The sequence below is a fragment of the Heterocephalus glaber genome, unplaced genomic scaffold (assembly GCF_053883595.1).
Source record: "Heterocephalus glaber isolate CG9 unplaced genomic scaffold, H.glaber_assembly_v1.0 deba00001457, whole genome shotgun sequence".
Classification (NCBI taxonomy): Eukaryota; Metazoa; Chordata; class Mammalia; order Rodentia; family Bathyergidae; genus Heterocephalus; species Heterocephalus glaber.
The window spans coordinates 4,418,002-4,437,535 of NW_028258305.1; the positions used below are offsets into that span (position 1 = coordinate 4,418,002).

General features: G+C 41.8%; 1 protein-coding gene across 2 annotated transcripts in view; it reads left to right on the forward strand.

The window, feature by feature from the left end:
* The window catches only part of Spred2 (sprouty related EVH1 domain containing 2), a 131,229-nt gene that overhangs the window by 88,838 nt on the left and 22,857 nt on the right, over nt 1-19,534 (forward strand). For both annotated transcript variants that reach the window (XM_004849957.4, XM_004849958.4), the window contains exons 2-4: nt 3,227-3,404; nt 11,306-11,474; nt 13,989-14,053. In XM_004849957.4, the coding sequence (XP_004850014.2) occupies nt 3,227-3,404; nt 11,306-11,474; nt 13,989-14,053 (412 nt within the window). The remainder of the gene's footprint in view (nt 1-3,226; nt 3,405-11,305; nt 11,475-13,988; nt 14,054-19,534) is intronic.

Below are 19,534 nucleotides of genomic sequence, written 5' to 3' on the forward strand. Positions count from 1 at the left end.
CAAGCACCTGTGCTATAGAAGATCGAAGAGGGACACGGTCAGCTGTAGGAGCCACAGAGGCACTGAGGGGAGGTTGAGTAGCCAGTGACCAAGGTTAAAACAAGTAGCATCCCAGCTAGACTCCATGGGGAGCACAGGGGAGGTGGGGGGAGAGGGTGCCTGAGCCCTGTGAGGCCAGCAAAGCACCTGTCATTACATTGAGGCTAAGATAGGGGAGGGAATGTTAGGGTTCAGGTTCATCAGGACAAGAAAGTAAAATCGTAGTTGCCAAGGGTTGAGGCGTGGGGAGAAAATGGGAAGTCAGTGTTTAGTGGGCATGGGGTTTCAGCTTGGGATGATGAAAAGCTCTGGAGCTGTCCAGTGGTGGTGGCTACAGAGCAGTAGGGATATGATTAATGCCGCTCGGGTGTGCACTTCAGATGGTTTTGTCTGTAGAGCACCCGAGCTCATCCAGCCTCTGAAGCTAAGCAAGGTCGGGCCCAGGTGCTATAGGCTTTAAAAGTAAATAAGTAAAGAAGAAGTTTTCGATTTTATGTAACATTTTACCCACCTTTTGGTTCTTTACGACAGGGTCTCACTACATAGTCCATGGTGGCCTCAAACTTGGAATCCTCCTGCCTCCACCTCCCCAGTACTGGAATGACAGGCACACAGCTCTACGGCTCACTTTGGTGTTTTACCATATTTTTTAAAAAGCCAAAGAAATAGTCCAAAGAGAATGAGGAAGTTAAGTGGGGCTGTTGGACTTGAGTCTCGGCAGAGGTGGAGGCTGGCCTTTGTGGGGAGGGAGGGAGGAGGGCAGAGCTGTGGAACCAGGGCCTGGCTTTGTGGACTCCATGTCCCCCGAACATTATGGGAGCCGGGCTCCGAGTCTTCTTCCCTGGGACCCAAGGAACAAGAGGGTTCTCTGTCACTGCATCTCTGTTGCCCTAGAATCTGGCACCACTCCTGGTGTACATGAGATGCGAGCATACATTTGAATGGGTATAATAATGAATTCTATCCAGAGAAAGAAAGCACCAAATGAGAATTTAATGGCCTCGTTGAAAATTTAAATAAATTCTCCCCAAAAATGATGAAGAATGAAAAGAAACTAGAGGTGGTCTCTGGTGGAGAATGAATTTTTAGCAAAGGTGCCAAAGAACCTATTATGAAATTGAAGTTTTAGACTGGAAAAAATAAAATCATGAACAGAAGGCTACAGATGTGTAGAATTACTTGAATTGAAATATGTTCCCTCTTTATATAGTTGATTGCATGGAGAGTTTGTGATTTAGAGGTTCATTGTCTTGTGGTAAATATAATTATTAAATTTTTAAAAATTTTTTTTTCAAAATGAACTTTTATTTCCTTAAAAAAATTACAGTAAGCCGGGGATTTAGCTCACTGGTTCCGCTGCTTGCCTCTCAAGCGCAAGGACCTGAGTTCAATCCCAGGTAAAAAAAAGAAAAAAAAATTACAGTAAGCTTATCCAACTTGTGAGCAATCAATTTATGGCCTGTTCCCACTCTGGTTATAAAACTAGAACATTCTCAGACTGGGGATTTGGCTCAGTGGTTTCACTGCCTGCTGCGCAAGCGGAAGGACCCGAGTTCGATCCCCGGTACCAAAAAAAAAAAAAAAAAACCTAGAACATTCTCTACTCTGTCATAAAGAAGGATAAGCTTAGGGCCGGGGATTTAGCTCAGTGGTTTCTTTGCCTGCTGCAGAAGCACAAGGACCCAAGTTTGATCCCCTGTACCAAAAAAAAAAAAGGATAAGCTTGAGACATTTCTAGCTAAATGTATGCACCTTGAGACCATACTCTTAAGTGAAATAAATCGTACACATGTATTTAATAAAATAAAACCAGTACATTCTGAACATTGGTCACATCATTTTCAGCAGTCAAAGAGAGTACGCACTCCTCCCACCTCACTTGAGTAACCCGAATCATTTCACTTTTTAAAAAAATATTTTCACATGAATGTAATATAATAGGCCTCAGCCTTACTCCTGAAGATTCTGTTTCATTACAACTGCATGAAATCCACCTTCCTGTATCGGAACTGCCAAAACTAATTCTAACATCACAAGCTGGGAACCACACATCCATTAGGTTTACACTTCCTCTACTTAGAGGCTAACTGGCTTCATGAAAAATTCCTTTGACAAATTCTGTTTCCTGGACTGGGGATTTAGTTCAGTGGCACTGCACCTGCCTTGCAAGCACAAGGTCCCGAGTTCAATCCCCAGTACTTTAGGACAGAGGCCAAGCTACTCATGTGTTCATTGAGGGCACCCTCAGACTCCTTATAGGTCAAGCAAGGGAACTGGCACTCCTCTGGATCAAAGGCATCAGCCCCTTGCTGCTCCACATCACTGGCTACTCCCACGTAATAGCCCTCTATGTCCCCAGGGTCCTCATCCTCTTTCTCTTCCTCACAATTTGTGTCATAGTCCTCTTCATTGCTGTCAGGCCCCTGGCTATTCATGTCCACTGACATCTTTGCATCCAGTCAAGTTGCAAATCAGGAAAGCAGTTCTTTTTCTCCCCTCAAACTTCACCGCTTTCTCAAATGCATTAGTGTTTTTGTATTCAGTAATTTTTATTTGGGGGGGGGGGCGTTTACCAGGGATCGAACTTGGGTCCTTGCGCTTGCGAGGCAGGCGGCGGAACCACTGAGCTAAATCCCCAGCCTGTATTCAGTAATTTTCGAAGATCTTTCAGGTAGACATCACCCAAATACTCTGTCATGTGATTTCCACCGGGAACCGCGACCACCACCCCCACTCCCCTCCCGCAGAGCCCCTGCAGGCCAGAGCAGGTTAAGCCCGGCCAGTGAGGTCTGACTTGGACGCTGCGACTGCGGAGGCAGCAGGTCGATCCCGCGCCGCTTCCTTCGGCGGAGCCATCCCCACCTAGCTTTGTGAAATATTAAGATTGGACATTAATTGTAAACTAAGCTTAAAGGGCTGAAACAGTAATACCCTCTTCAGGTAATAAGTTTGTCTTTCCAAATCAAAGAGATCTCATTCATTCTATTGTTAATGCTTACATGTTTACATGTTGTGTTTTTTTCCCCCAAAAGTGGCCATGGGCTGCCTTTGAAGGTTTTCACCGGGCATCGGTTGGTTATCTGGGGACAAGTCAGAGGAGTGCAGACTGGTGGTCCTCTTGCATTGTGAACATGTTCTGCAGCTACCAGACCATTGTCATGCCCCGTTCTTCTTGTTGTCGTTTTAGTGACAGCTATATTGTGCGTGTCAAGGCTGTGGTTATGACCAGAGATGACTCCAGCGGGGGATGGTTCCCACAGGAAGGAGGCGGGATCAGTCGCGTGGGGGTCTGTAAGGTCATGCACCCCGAAGGCAATGGACGAAGCGGCTTTCTCATCCATGGTGAACGGCAGAAAGACAAACTGGTAATGGCAGACATACGACATGTGGGTTAAAATAGCAATGACTGATCTCTTTGCACAAAATGGTAGCCTTCTTCGCTTAGGGGTTTTTGTTTTGTTTTGATTTTTAGTTTTCTTTGACTTCAAACAGTTGCAAAAACTTCCAAAGTTAGAATTCTGGAGCTGGTGCCAGAATTTTATTTTATTTTATTTTTTTCTCTTTTCTTTTCCTCCAAAATTTAAAACATAACTCTCCCTTCCCAGTGAAGTCTTTGACCACACATGTAACTCAGATGCTTAGAAGCCTGGCTGTCTTGTTTGAACCTTTGATTAATCAAGATGTTTTTCTTTCTGTTATTGTAACATGGTATTCAGAACAGAAGTGTGCTCTTTATTACAGTGAATCAAATACATTGAACTGTCAAGCCAGAGTTTTAAGAATGTGGGGTTTATTCATGAAGCTTGCTATTAAGGTTTGGGGGGTGGAAGGCAAGACGCAAAGCCAGAACATCACCTGACATCTGGCACCTTCGAAGTAAATGTTTATCAAAAAGATACTGCAGCTTTTATGTCATAATTAATGAGGAAAACATGTTTAGAAAAATTAAATAGTGGTATCACACCTCGAAAGATACTTGTGCATGCATATAAATAATACTTAGGAGAGTGATCTTTGCCTCACAAGAGTAGGGGGATTGATAGTTCATAACATATCTTCTCTTGAAGGAACTTGGATGTCCCCTTGTATGAATAGAACGTCCAACTCTATTTAAAATTAATGGCCAGGGCCGGGGATTTAGCTCAGTGGTTCCTCCACCTGCCTCACAAGCTCAAGGACCCGAGTTCAATCCCTGGTACCTAAAAAATAAAAAATAAAATTAATAAAATTAATGGCCGTAGCATGGGTGATTGCTCCTATCTATACTTGATCATGAAATGTATATTTAGAAGCCAGTGGATGGATGACTTAAAATGTGCAGGAGTGTACAGATCTCACAGCAAGTTCAGCAGTATGAGAATGTGGTGGTGGTACATTGGAGACCCTTTACAGTGGCATCTGTTGAGTTTTATGTGTTAATTATGCAAAGTTAATCTGCACCTGCAACCACTTCTTAAAGTTCAAAAAACTTGCAAAATACCTAAGACAGAAGAATTTGTAAATGGTACATATGGATTAACAGAAATGCCATTTTCCTACTTGATTTGTTTCTGGAAATCCAGAGGGAGACTACAGCTAATTTTAAAAAGTATTCAGGAAATTTTCTGTGTAATAGTCAAATAATTAAAGCATTCTTTTTAATGAAATTTTTGCAGTGAAGGCAGTGTAACCATATTCTCAACATAACGCGAAATAACTGTCATTGATCTAGCCTTTGTCATGTGCTAAATACAGTGTTAGCCCATTGGTTAGGTTGTATCACTGTATGCTTATTGCACCCTGGATAATTATAATTGAAGAAGTTAGGATTCAGAATGATTCCTCTCACCATGATCCAGGCCTGTAATCCCAGCTACTCAGGAGGCCAAGGCAGGAGGATCAAAAGTTTGAGGCCACCCTGGGCAACTGAGACCCTCTCTCAAAACAAAAATAAAAAATATTTTAAAAGGCTGGTAAAATGCTTGCCTAGCATGCATGAGGTCCTAGGTTCAGTCCCAAATATTACCAAAATGAAAGGTTTCCTTGTACTTGTGACCCATTTGTGAGGCTTGGATCCAGTGTTTCCTGACCTGTCACACTGACCCCTAACCAAACCAGAATACTTCTGCTCACAGGAGGTTATGTGCCATGGGGGAGCTCTGCGAAGGGGGTTGCTGTTGAGGGAAGCCCTCTGAAAAGTAGAGTGACATGGGTGGCGGAGTTGTTCAGATCCACTGCATGACAATGTCAGACTCCCCAGCAGTCCAACTGGGGCACGGCGTCCTCTCTCTGCTAGACAACCATTGTTGTCAGTAGGTGTTCCAGGGTAGTGCAGTTCTAAAGTTCAGTGTGTTGTTGTGGTTTTTGTTGTTTATTTGTTTATTTTTAGTTACACATTGGGACTTGTGAGCTTAACTATTGTTTCTATGGGAAAACAGGTACATGTGTCATTCACATAGTTTTTGGTGAGCTGAGGACATTAAAGTTTTCATTAGAAGTTATATATAAATTAAAACTTTCTGAAGTTTGGATCTTACTTTAGATGGGTGAGAGGAGTTTATTCCTTAAACAAATCCTATAAGAAACTGCCTTATAAGAGCAATTTAAAAGCTTACAGTTTTATTTTGGCGGTACTAGGGCTCAAACTCAGGACCTTGCACCTGCAAGGCATGTGCGGTGCCACTGAGCTAAATCCCCAGCCCCTAAAAAACTTAACAGTTTTAAAAACAAAAAACTTAAGAGTTGATGATCCCAGTAGTTGCCCATGTGTGGGTCAGTAACCATTCTCATGCAAAAACTTGGTGGGAATTTGAGCTGACAAAGTTCTTTGAAAGGCAGTTTGGCAGGATTATAATTTTAATTTTTTTTTTTTTTTTTTTGAGCCAAGGTCTTACCATGTAATTCAGGCTGGCCTTGAACTCAAGGCAATCCTCTTGCCTCAGCCTTCTGAGTGCTAGGATTATAAGCCTGTGCCATCATGCCCAGCTAGAATTTTATTTTATTATTTGGCGGTGTTTTTTGAGACAAGGTCCTGCTATGTAGTCCAGACTGGCCTTGAACTCACTATATGGTCCAGGCTGGCCTCGAACTCACAGCAGTCTTTCTGCCTCAGCCTCCTGAGTTCTGGGATTATAGGTGTGCACCACTACACTCAGCTGGGACTTTTATGTGTTTGTGTGTGTGTGTGTGTGTTTGTGTGTGTGTGTTTGCTACCAGGATTTGAACTCAGGGAGTCACATTTGCCAGTCAGGCACTGTGCTGCTGAGGTACATCCCTAGCCTGGATTTTAATTTTGAACATGCATAACTTTTTACCTAGCAATTCCCATCTAGAACACTATCTTAAAAAAATAGACCTGTGCATAAAAATGTCTGGACAATAACAATTCTTAAACTTTTTTGGTCTAAGAATCCCCTTATCCTCTAAAAATTTATGGAGAACCCCAAAGAGGCTTTCTTTTGTTTTGTTGAGTTAAAGCTACTATTATTTATGAGATAAATTAAAACTGAAAAAATTTTAAGCTCTTAAGTAATATTATTGACATAAATGACATTTTTTCTGACAAATAACTATTTTGCGGAACAGAAGAAATACACAAGAGTGCCATTGCTTGACATTTTTGGAAATCTTTAGTATCTGGCTTAATAGAAAAGAACTGAATTCTAACATCTCTTGCTTTTAATATGTTGTACCATTTCATTTTGGTTGAAGTATGTGAGGATAGGTAGTTGCAAAAAGGAGAAATATTTTAATAGCCTTTTCAGATTTTTTTTTTTTTTTTTTTTTTTTTTTGGTACCAGGGATCGAACTCGGGTCCTTGTGCTTGTACAGCAGGCAGTGAAACCACTGAGCTAAATCCCCGGCCCTTCAGATAATTTTAGATCTTTAATACTATATCAAAACTCCACCAGTAGCAATTTCTTAAATGAGGAATCTGGAAACATCGATTTGAACTTTTCATATTCTCTTATGTACATTAAAATCCATGAATGAATCTTTCTCTTGGGCCTGATTTTGTATTGGTCATCTGGAAAAGAATAGTTTTCTTTAAAAGTTTTTTAAAGAAAATAATGGCTTACTGAATTAAGCAGATCTGCCAAATGTTGACACAATTCACTCTACATTATAAAAAAAAATTACTTAGTACCGCCAGTGATCTTACTAGAAAAGTATTTAGGCTGGACGTGTTGGCACACACCTATAATCCTAGCACTCCAGAGGCTGAGGCAGGAGGATCACCACAAGTTTGAGGCCAAACTGAGCTACATAACAAGACCCTGTCTCCAAACATCAAAAGAAAAGGAAAAGTGTTTAAGTATTAGGAAGCTGTCCAAAACTCTGATTTTCACTTGAAAGTTCAAATTTTATTATTGGCAGCAAATCCCTGAAGTTATTTTCCTTGAAAGTGACAAGCTTATTTTGTTCATTTTTAAGAAAATGTCTGCCAAATAGTAAGGTGTTCCTTTTTTTTTTTTTTTTTGGTACTGGAGAGCAAACTCAGGACCTTGTGCTTTCGAGGCAGGCAGCGGCACCACTGAGCTAAATCCCCAGCCCTAATAATGTGTGATTAGCCATAGTTGGTCATTCTTTCAGTGAAAATATTGGTCCAAGAAACCAGAAGCCACACATGGTGACACACACTTGTCATCCCAGCGCTCTGGGAGGCTGTGATGGGAGGATTATGAGTTCAAGCCCAGCCTGCGTGATTTAGCCAAGACCCAGTCTCACAATTTTAAAAAATGGTTGGAGCTGTAGCTTAGTTCAATCCCCAGTCCTGCAGAAGAAGGGAGGGAGGGAGGGAAACAGGCAGTTCATCGTACCGCTGAAACAGTCGAACAAGTACTTTTCCTTGAGGCAGTCGACCCTCACGTGCAGCAGGAGGGAGAGGCTCTTGGGAATGGCTTCCCCTTCCCAGCCATGCATTTGTGGAAGCCAGGCTTTCTTCATGTACTTAACCAGAGCAGCTATGACGGCAGATATAGAATGTAGAACCCTATGTGAGAACCCAGTTAGGTGTATTTTCCAGTTCATTGCATAGAGAAAAGGACACATGCTCAATGGCCAAGTTACAATCAAATAATCTTTGCTTCATTAAGAACATTACTGCTTAAAACTGCCATTTCTAACTGAGACTGTGAGGATGAAAAATCGAATGCCTTTTGTGTAGATTGGCAGCACCAGCAGGAAATGTCAACACGGCGATGGTGGTAAAGGTAGTTCTCCCATCTTGGTCCTCTGAAAGGTGCTGGAGATGAGAGGAGGCTCCCAAGGGCCACAAACCAACCTCTGAGAACCGTTAATGTGTAGGGATGTAGACTGCAGTGTTGTCTAAAAAAGCGACCAATTACAAGTTATCCGAATGTCTACTAGTATAGAATATGGTTTAATAAACCCACTACATCCATACTGAGAAATAACAGCCATTGAAAAGAACCATTATATATTACCTCCCTATATTCTGAGACAGGTTTTCTTGTTTTTTGGTTTTGTGTTTTGCTGGGGATCAAATCCAGGGCCTCGTGCATGCTCAGCACATGCTGTACCACTGAACTACACTCCCAACCCCTAAGACATGTTTTTTTGGTTTTTTGTTGTTTATGTTTTGGTTTTTGGTTTTTTTCTGGTATCGGGGATCAGGTCCTTGGGGAAACCACTGAGCTAAATCCCCGGCTTTGTTGTTGTTGTTGACAGTCTCACTGTGTATTTCAGGCAGGCCTTGGACTCGCTATGTTTCCCAGGCTAGCCTCAAACTCACAGTGATCCTCCTGCCTCAGCCTCCTGAGTGCTGGGATTACAGCCGTGCACTACCGCGCCCAGCCCTAAGACATGTTTTTAAGGAAAATAAAAGGCAAGTTGCAAAACAGTTCATAGTGTGAGTGTGGCTAGTTTAAGCGCACGTACACTAAACTTCCATGTATGTTTGGCAGTGGGTAATGCAAGAAATGCAGAGGCTTTGATGGGAAGAGAGTGAAAAGCATAAGATAGGAGCCTTCCTATATTCATCTAAATTACTTAACTCTTTTCAATACATATTTGTGTTGATATTTTTAGTGCCTCCAATAAGAATATAATCACCTTTTCTTTCCCAGCATGTCATTTAAAAATACCTTTTTAAAACTTCTCTTGTATGTTAATTGTATGTATCCCAAAACTTCACAGAACGTTTTTATCTGTTACAATGATTGAAGCATCTGAACTTTTTCATTTTTGCTGTTATACTTAGGTATGTAATGACGTTAATTTGCTTAAGAGAACATAAAGAGATGGTACCTAATTTCTCTCCCTCATCTCAGTTAAGTGGCTGAGCTTACTTAAACTAATCTAAGAAGGGGCCGGGGATTTAGCTCAGTGATTCTGGTGCCTGCCTCAAAAGGGCAAGGTCCCAAGTTGGATCCCCGGTACCAAAAAAAAAAAAACTAATCTAAGAAAATACACCTTTGTAATAATAATTTTAAAGTTGGACAATGTCAACCAAAGACTAATTTTTTTTTACCCTAAAACTATGGAAAAACTGAGTCTTTGTTTTTTTGGTTTTTGGTACTGGGGATCGAACTCGGGACCTTGCAATTGTGAGGCAGGCGCCAGAACCACTGAGCTAAATCCCCGGCCCTGAGTCTTTGTTTTTGCAAAAAGTTTATTTTGAGACTTTGAATTGAGACTATTAAATTCTAAAATAGATAACATTTGTTAGTTAAAGCCTTGGTTATTTGGATTTCCCCAATTTGGAATGGGGCTGGGCTGACATTTAATCATTGTACTATTCTTAGGGGGAAATGTTCATAATAAGCAATTTAATCATAAATAGAATTTTGTAAGGGGACTGTTGTCCTCTTTGAATCCAGTGTTATAAAGTTAACTGCTTCAGACTGCTATTTAATATACCAATTTGAGTATTATTCTTATTTACTAAGTTAGAGAATATTTATTAGACAGCATTTAATTTCTTTTTGCTTTGGTATATCCTTGAAATTTGTACTCATTTAAGCACGTTCTTTAAAGTTACATTCATTCAAGCAAGCCTTTTCTCTCACCCTTCACTTAGTACAAATTAACAAGATCACACTGTTAATTGGGAAGCTTTTCCAGAACAAGATCAAGGCTACTAAAACTCAAAAAAATCATTACAGTGTTTGTAATGAAGCCATAGGAATAAATATTGTAAATAGTTTGGGTTTTTTATGAATAAAGAATTAACTTTGTATCACATGGTTGCAGTGCTTCTTTTATTCTGTAATATTATGTAAACTCAGGTGTCAAAAACATCAACAACAGGGCTGGGAATTTTAGCTCAGTGGCACCACGCCTGCCTGGCAAGCAAAAGGTCCTGGGTTCAATCTACAGTACGGGGTGGGGGGAATCAACAATAGCACTGTGCTAGACACGAGTTATTTTATAATATGTCTTAACCTTTAGTTAGGGGAACAAGATTACTGCACATGAAACTGCTAGGGTAATGTAAAATCAAGTACTGAATTGTGAAGGTAATAAGCAAAACTAGGTAAATACAAGACTTCAGCTTGTGGTAGAAACACACTGGGGAATGAGTGGGACCCTGTTGGGTTTCTCATTTATTCAGTGTTTTCAGAGCACAGTCTTCTCATTGATAAGTTTGGTGTTATTTCCATCATAGCAATAAAAAGATCAATCATTTTTAGCTTAGCAGAAAGCAGTTATGAGGCTAGTTTGTTAGAAACTTGGAGACTATTCTGATAATCCAAAGGTGAAGTTAAAGGAGTCCCAGGTCAGTGTGGTGGCAACTGAAATGGAGTTGATTTAAAAGAGGTTGGAGAACAAATGAAATGGACTCGTTATTAATCATACAAGGGGATAGAGAAAGCAGAGGAGGCAAGAGTGACCACAGAAAATTTGAGCCCGAGAAAAGGAGCAGAGAAGGGTTGGCATTGCCAGATACGGGGAAGTTGGGAAAGGAAAATAGTGGTAGAAATTTGAGAAAAAAGTTGACTTTTCACCTTGTTGAATTTAAGGTCATAGCGAGACGCCCATTAGGACAGGGCAGGGAAGACTGAGGAATACCAGTACAAAGGCCCCAATACCACACTGGCCCAAGATCATGGCCTGGGCTTAGTGCTCCACAACTCGGGCGGGAACAAGCAATGAGATGGAGAGGAGTGTGGTGAAGGACGCCACAACTGGGGTTCACAAGAGCTTGGGGGCAGGGGCAGAAAATGTGTCAGTTGCCTGAACTCGTGGTTGGCAACTAGATTTCTGTAAGCAGACACCATTGTGGCTGTTCTGCAGGTAACCAGCCTGTGTTTCAATCCTTCAGGTTGTACTGGAATGCTATGTAAGAAAGGACTTGGTCTACACCAAAGCCAATCCAACATTTCATCATTGGAAGGTCGATAATAGGAAGTTCGGACTTACTTTCCAAAGCCCTGCTGATGCGAGAGCCTTTGACAGGGGAGTGAGGAAAGCGATTGAAGACCTTATAGAAGGTATTGAATTTATCACTACACTCTTAGTGGGACTATGGGAATGCTCCAAATTATTATTTTTTGTTTTGTTTTGGTTTGGGTTTGGTACCGGGGATCGAACACAGTTTTTTGCGCTTGCACAGCAGGCAACGAAACCACTAAGCTAAATCCTCGGCCCCTCCAAATTATTTTTTAATTCCAACAGTCTGCCAACATGAATTTGTGGTCTCTTGGGGGAGGGAGCAGGCAAGTCAGTAGATGCCCAAACCTTCAGAACACTGAGGACAGTGATTAACGCGACAGTGCAGGGAGAATGCAGTGAGGCTACACAGTAAGGAGTGATCCCGTCTGACCTTCAGACTGCTCTGAAAAGACAGGCATTTCGGGATTTCTATGTGAATAAGTTTTTGACTGGTTTCACCTTGTCCTGACAATTGGACTGGCTCTGGTCTGGACTGTCTTGGCTCAGAATTGGGAATGGATTCAGGGACTCAGATTGCCCCAAGTTTGCCCACTGTTGGGAAATCAGAGCCCAGAGTATACAAGGAAAGGATCTATTGCTCCGGGGGCCCTGGTTTGCTGTGGGCTGTGCTCTGCAGGCCAGCAGTGGGCACTGTTAACATCTGAGCTGGCCTGGAAGGGCCTTGGGGCTTTTGTCCTCACAGTGGGCTTGGCTGAACTTCACAGGTGCGAACAAATTCTCCACTTAGCACGACTATCAAAGCAGAGGGCTAATGGTCCTGTGACTAGCCGGACACAGTGGCACATGCCTGTAATCCGAGACGGAAGGCTGAGTCAAGAGGATCACCATGAGTTTGAGGCCAGCCTTGGCTACATAGTGAGTTCAAGGCCAGTCTGAACTACATAGCAAGACCCTATCTTTGAATGAATGAATAAATGAATGAATGCTATGTCTAGTGCCCTGGGAAGAAAGAAATACGAAGCTGGCATGTTAATGAATCACACGAGAATGTATGCTTCATTTGCTTAAGAAATGAAACTGTTCTAAAAGCAAAAGCAAATCTTAAAAATCATTTAACCTTTAAAATTGTAGTTAAGACAATTCTAGCTAGGACTTGAAGCCATTAATGACACCATAAGATCACCAAAAGACAAAATTAAAAACTAGTGTTCATATAACTGGCCTAACATATGTGACAAATATTTTATATATATATATATATATTTTGGTACGGGGGATCGAACTCGGGACCTTGCGCTTGCGAGGCAGGTGCCAGAACCACTGAGCTAAATCCCCAGCCATGTGACAAATATTTTAAATACCGATACTAACACAGTTTTTAAATGGTTAGAGAGAAAATTGGTCATCCTGTGTTATCTATCTATAGAAGCTTGTTTCGTGTCTGTTTACTGAATCGCTGAAGTTACATACAGGCTTTGATTTTCCAGCTTCTAGTTTTTTGTTTTTCCTTTATACACCCTTTACTTAGCTGTTTTTCTATTATATTTACCTTAAACATTGATTGGAGTGATTCAAAGAGAAGACAACAATCCTAAAAGATCACTAGGAATTGCACAAACAGTGCTGTGGAACTGCTGCTTTTCTTCCTGCAACCCCTCATTAGAAATTTAAGTACTAATTGTCCCCCTCTGAGTAACCCCTGTAATTTCAATTTTGTGATGTAGCAGAATATTTCCTAAATGCACCTTTTTAAAGACCTGACCTGGAAAAAGAAAAGACAGAGTAAATTTCTCTTTTAGTGAGTCTATTGCGTATACAAATTTAAATATTTTTCTTTTGGTTATTCATTTGGTAAATTGCGCTGATCCAGACATTACTGGATACTATCATGGAGGGAGTGGGGCAGTTACACTGATTAACCAAATGAAGGAAAAGTTATATCAGTAAGTTGAATTTTAAAGAAAAAAGTTTTATGATGCAATAAGCTGGATTTTCTGACAGGAACCTTAATTTTGATGTGGAAAAGTAAATTCACTGAGGCTCTGGCATTTTAAGAGAAAATCTCCTTGCCTGCTGTCTGCTTAGCACGAGGCTCCCAGGGTCTGGAGTCTAGAGTACAGTGTCTGAATTCACAGCTGGAGGCAAGCGTACAGGCTGTTTAGTCCAGACTTCCCATTGGTAAGTGGAAGCCCCAGCAAAGCCAAGTCCCAGTTCTGCAGTGAGACTGTGGCTGGTCTGACTTGAAGGGTCGAAGCCCAGACCTTTTCCTCCTGCACAGCTGCAGCCACCAGGTCACTACAGAGGCTAGGTGTGATGTGTGCCCCTCTGAGAGTGGGCAGGATTTCCCCTCAGCTCCCTGTGCTTTCTGCATGCTTATTCTCTAGTGCCCAGTGTGAACACATTTGAGAGATTAATCAGGAATAGCAGTGAGAAAAATTAATTTAGGGAGCATCCTCACAAGGATCAATGCAAAAATAAATAAAAAGTGCTTAATTCCCAGGTACATTGCATCTGCTTGCAAAAGCAATGTGGTTTCATTAAAATATGTTCTTTGAATGATTGGGTTCAACTTAACACGGAGACACATTTCTACCACATTTTTGTCTTTTTAGGCTCAACTACATCATCTTCCACTATCCATAATGAAGCTGAGCTTGGTGATGATGACGTTTTTACAGTAAGTTTCCTTTGTTCTCTGCTTTCCCTGTTAGGTGGTGAATAAGCAGAGAAAGGTTCTCAAGAAGGATGTGAGAGCCACATTGCAAAGTGGCTTTGGCTGTTGGTGTGTGGGTGATGCCATCAGAGATGTCCACTTTTTCCCAGTCCTTGTATGCTGGGTTTATTCACACTGCCCGGGTACCATCTGCCACACAGCACAGCAGTGTGAACTCTCCTGGATCTGTCCGCAGTTCGTGCAAAGTCTTCTCTTTGATTCAGGGTGATTCACTGCTCTGGGTTGCCTGGGATGGCCCAGTTTTAGCACCCAGAGTCCCTGGTCCTGGGAAACACCTCATCAATCCCAGGCAGACCAAGACATTTGGTCACCCTGCTTGGAGTCTTCTGCTAACACCCCGCCTGGCCTGGTGTGCAGAGGAGAAGCCAGAATTACCCTTCCTGATGAGTAATTCAACATCTGATAAGAAAGGCCTGGAGGCTGGGTTGGGGCTAGGTCTGTAAGCACTCAGGGAGGAATGAGCTTGGGTGTTTTGACAGAGTTTGAGTTAACAGGAAGTAACTGGAGACAAAAAGATTTCTCCACTTCTTTTAAATCTTGTGCCTCTAGTAGTTAATTAAGAAACCAGTTCCTTGCCTGCTTATTGTGTGCTTGGAGGAGCAAATGGCTGTCAGGCAGCATTTTCAAACCAAGGGCTTTGACTCATATTAAGAAGTGCATTGTTGTGATCTATTTTTGTGACACATAATCAATAGACACCTAAAAGAAAATCATATTTTGAGAAATTCTGTGTGCTGGTTTCTTTTTTTTTTTTGGTACCGGCCTTGTATGCTGATTTCTTGGGGTTTTTTATTATGAAACTTTTCAAACACAAAAAAATTAACGTACTGAAACCTATGTATGTATTCCTAGATTCAGCAGTTGTAACGTTCTGACACATTTGCCTAATTCGTCCCAATACATATAATTATACACATACATCCAACACCCCCTGTACACATAGAAACATTTTTTTCTGATCCATTTGAAACCAAATTTTCCCCTAATTCTTCATCATGTGTTTCCTTAAAAAGAAAGCATTTGCAGAAGAATTTTAGGGTAGTGAAACTGCTCTGTAATGGTACTACAATGGTAAATCCTAGTCATTTTATATTTGTACAAACCTAGAGACTATGCAACTCCAAGAATGAACCGTAATGTACACTGTGGACTTGAGCTCATAATGAGGTGTCAGGGAAGTTCATTGGTTGTGACAACTGTATACTCTAGTGGCAGATGCTTACTGAGGAAGAAAGGAATATATGGGGAATCTCTGTACCTTCCACTTCCGATTTTGCTGTGAATCCAAAACTGTTTCAAAAAATAAAGTCCGATAAAGGGAACTTTTTAAAAAAGTCATTGCCTTGTAGAACCTTTCTGTCTCGAAGAAAATTAATAAGAATTCCATGTTATCGAATATCTAGTTTAGAGTTACCCAGTTATCCCAAGACTGTCTTTTGTAAGCTAGCTTTTGTTTCATTTAGTATTTTAAAATACTGAGTGCTTCCCATTAAATTTGTTTCCCAGTTCACTCATCATCTGCAGCTAAAGATATGAAACACAGGGCTGGAGATTTAGCTCAGTGGTTCAGCTGTCTGCCTTGCAAGCGCAAGGACTGGAGTTCAATCCCTAGTACCAATAAAACAAAAATAAACAAACAAAAAGATATGAAACATGCCACTTTGGGAATAGAAAGGTGTGCGAACCATGGCTCCAACCTTGTAGGCGGCAATAGGATGGTTTGCAGTGAGCTGGACTCATGAGGGGCCTACACACTGCAGCCTGTGAGAAGTTACCTGGTCTAGAGATGAGGGAAGGAAGTCTAGGAGGTGAGGCTGGCTGGAGCTCAGTGGCATTTGAACTGGGTTCTGGGTAGGGCTATGAGATTAGGGAGCCTCGGGATGGCAGAGGAAGCAGGGGTGTGAGTGGTAAGTTGGCTGAATGCTGCCCATCCAAACCAACACAAGCAGAGCGTGTGTAGGGGCTGCCAGGTATGGACCAGACTGGCCTGCCCTGGAGCCCTGGTGCGGTGTGGGTCTGAACAGGCTTCCTCTGGTGCTCCAAGCAGATCCTCTCAACAGTTGGCATGTTGCTCACATCTGTTCTTTTGTCACATTTCGGGAGACAAACAACAGCAGGAGGGTTAAAAGGTGGCTTCCTGTGCTCCAGAACAAAACTGTCATTCGCAGCTGCTTCCCCGCTACCTGCCAGAAATGATTTATAGAATCAGGAGAGGGTGAGAGGAAAAGGGATGATGGAGTCCAGAATCTCTCCAAGTTTTATCCTTTAGGGTAAGGCAGAATGCCTGGAAGAAAGTTTAGAAACAGCCCTGTTGCTTCCAGATGCTTGGAACCTCGCTGGAGGAAGAGCTCCACTTGCTAAATTGCATTCTGCTTAGGTCTGGATATGCTTGGTCAGTTGCCCTCAGGTCCATTTGTTTACAAACAAGAACCTATTAATAGTGGTACCTCCCTTCCCCAGGAAGAGCCCTGTCTTTAGACTGTTGACTGTCAGGAATACACCCCATGAAAAATGGGGTGGGGAGTCACCTGCCAGATTCCCATTTGTTCGTGAGCTCCTTGCTGTTAAGCTTTCTTTCCCAGGATTGTAAATAAGTCTGAAACTCAGAGCCAAGAAGTGAGCGATCACTTTATCTCCTGTGTAGCCTATAGCTTCCCCAGTTTTGTTGTTCTGAAACTTATTAAGGGAAGACAGATACTTAAGAGTTAGGAACTCATTTATCAAAGAAGGGCTGTAAATAGTCCTCCTGCAACTTAAGATGGACCAGAGTTACCATCATTTTCTAAGAGAACAGCATGCATATGGGAAAACTTTTAGAGTTGTAACTCGAGAAACCAAGGGTGTATCTTTTCCATTTCTGCCACCAGAGCCAAAAGTTTCTCTGTTTTAGGAGATTCTGTGGAGCTAGGGGGAAAACAGGATATTATGGATAACATGGGCCCATGAGAGCATACGCATTCCTTAGTGCGAGACATCAGGAAGTGCTGTGGTTTGGAGTTGTTTGAGTGTGTGTCTCCAAGGGTTCATGTGTCGGAAGCTGGTCCCCACTGTGGCAGTGTTGAGATGGTCAAACCTTGAGGCAGAACCTGGTGACCTGAGGGTGTAGGTCATGGGGACCTTGTGCTAGGAAGAGATTAACATCGTTCTCATGTGACCCTTAGTTTGCAAGGCAGAGTTGTTTCCATGGCCTTCCCTTTTCACCACGTACTTGCCTACTTTTGCATATCCCCCACCATTGTAATGCCATCACAGCGGGGCCTTCACCAGAGCCAAGCTAATGCCAGTCCCATGCCCTTGAGCATGCAGAGCTATGAACTAAATAAATCTCTTTTCTATATAAAGTACCAAGCCTGGAGTATTTCATCTTAATAATGAAAAACACTGCTAGAGGGACTAAGCCTAGTGGAATTGTGGATTTGGGATCTCACAGTATGTGCTGTCCGTGCCCACACCTCCCCAGCCCAGCTCCTCCTGATTTCTCAGGATGAGAAAGCAGGTTGCATTCTCAGAGGAAAATGCCAGCCCGTGCATGTTGTTACCAGTTGCCAACTCTTTCTCTTGGCAAGCCTCTAGGCCTGTCCACTTCATTGCATTGCCCAGCCTGGAGCCAGATTGTTTCCTACCAGAACTGCCACCAGAAATTGCTGACCAGTGACTACTCTGTCTGAGTTCAGGGCTATTTATCCTACTTCTTTCTTGTTTTGTTTTGTTTTGTTGGTACCGGGGATCGAACTCTGGACCTTTTGCTTGCGAGGCAGGCACCAAAACCGCTGAGCTAAATTCCCGGCCCCTACTTGTTTCTTAATATTTCTCCCTCACCCAATTATAATTGTTCTTTGTCCTTTAAAATCTGATAGCACTTTGCCTTTTATTTCCCTCTTGTCATTTGAAAGCCTGCCTTTTTCTCTTCATATATTTTTTCCCTTAAATTCTTTTTTTTGGTACATTTAAGGTATACAATACATTTACATTTATCATTGGGTGCTTGCACCTATACATGATGTATCTTGGTTCTTATTTTTTCCCCATTACCTGTGCGCCCTTCACCCCTCCACCCTTCCCTATTTACATAGACATTGTTTCCATTTTTTTCTTTTCTCATAATTTTTCCTCTCCATTCTTTCCTTTCCCCTTCCCCTCCCACCACCCCTACCCCTTTGAACCTTTTCTTCCCATTTCAAATTATCAGTTGTTCATTTTAATCATTTTAATCCTTATTTACACTTTCAGTGTCTCACACTAGATAGAGAAACTATTTGGTATTTACACATGTGTGTCCTATTTATTTCACTTAAGAGTATGGCCTCAATGTGCATCCATTTAGCTATAAATGTCTCTAGTTTCTCTTTCTTTATGGCTCAGTAGTACTCCATTTTATTTTTAAAAACCACATCTTCTTTATCCAGTTTCCAGTTGATGGACCTTTGGGCTGTTTCCAAGCTTTAGCTATTATGAACCGTGCCGCTATAAACGTGAGTGCACATATATCTCTGTGGTATGATTCTTTTAATTCTTTCTAATTTTTTTTGTGGTACCAGGGCTCAAACTCAGGACCTTGTACTTGCTAGGCAGGCATGGTGCCACTGAGCTACATCCCCGGCCCCGTGATTCTTTTCATTCTTTGGGGGAAGATAACCACCAGGGTAATAGCTGGGAGCTCTAGCCCTAGTTCTTTGAGGTATCTCCATACTGATTTCCACAGTGGTTGCACCAGTCTGCACTCCCACCAACAATGGAGAAGGGTTCCTTTCTCCCCACACCCCCTCTAGCATTTGTTATTGGTTGGTTTCTTGATAGCAGCCATTCTTTCTGGGGTGAAGTGGAATCTCAGTGTTGTTTTCATCTGCATCTCTCGAATGAGCAGTGATATTGAACATTTTTTCATATGTTTATTTACTCCTTTTACTTCTTTGTCTGAGAAATGTCTGTTCATTTCAGATGCCCATTTTTGAATTGGGTCTTTGAATTTGGGAGGTCTGATTTTTTTCAGTTCTTTATAGATTCTAGATAGTAGTCCTTTGTTTAAGGTACAGCTGCTAAAAATTTTTTCCCACATTGTAGGTTGTCTCTTAGCTCTGTTGGTGGTTTCTCTTGCACTCCAGAAGCTTTTTAATAAGATGAGATCCCAGTTGTTGATTTTTTGTGCTAGTTCCCTTGCTACTGAGGTTTTGTTCATAAAGTCATTTCCTATGCCAGTGTCTTCAAGAGTTCTACCTAACTTATCTTCCAGAAAGTTTAGTGTTTCTGTCTTAATATTTAGATCTTTAATCCACTTTGATCTTAGTTTAGTGCATGGTCATATGTATGGGTCTAGTTTTAATCTTTGGCAAGTTGAAACCCAGTTTTTCCAACACCATTTATTAAATAGGCTATCTTTCCGCCAATGAGGGTGGTTGGCTGCTTTGTCAAAGATGAGCTGGCTGA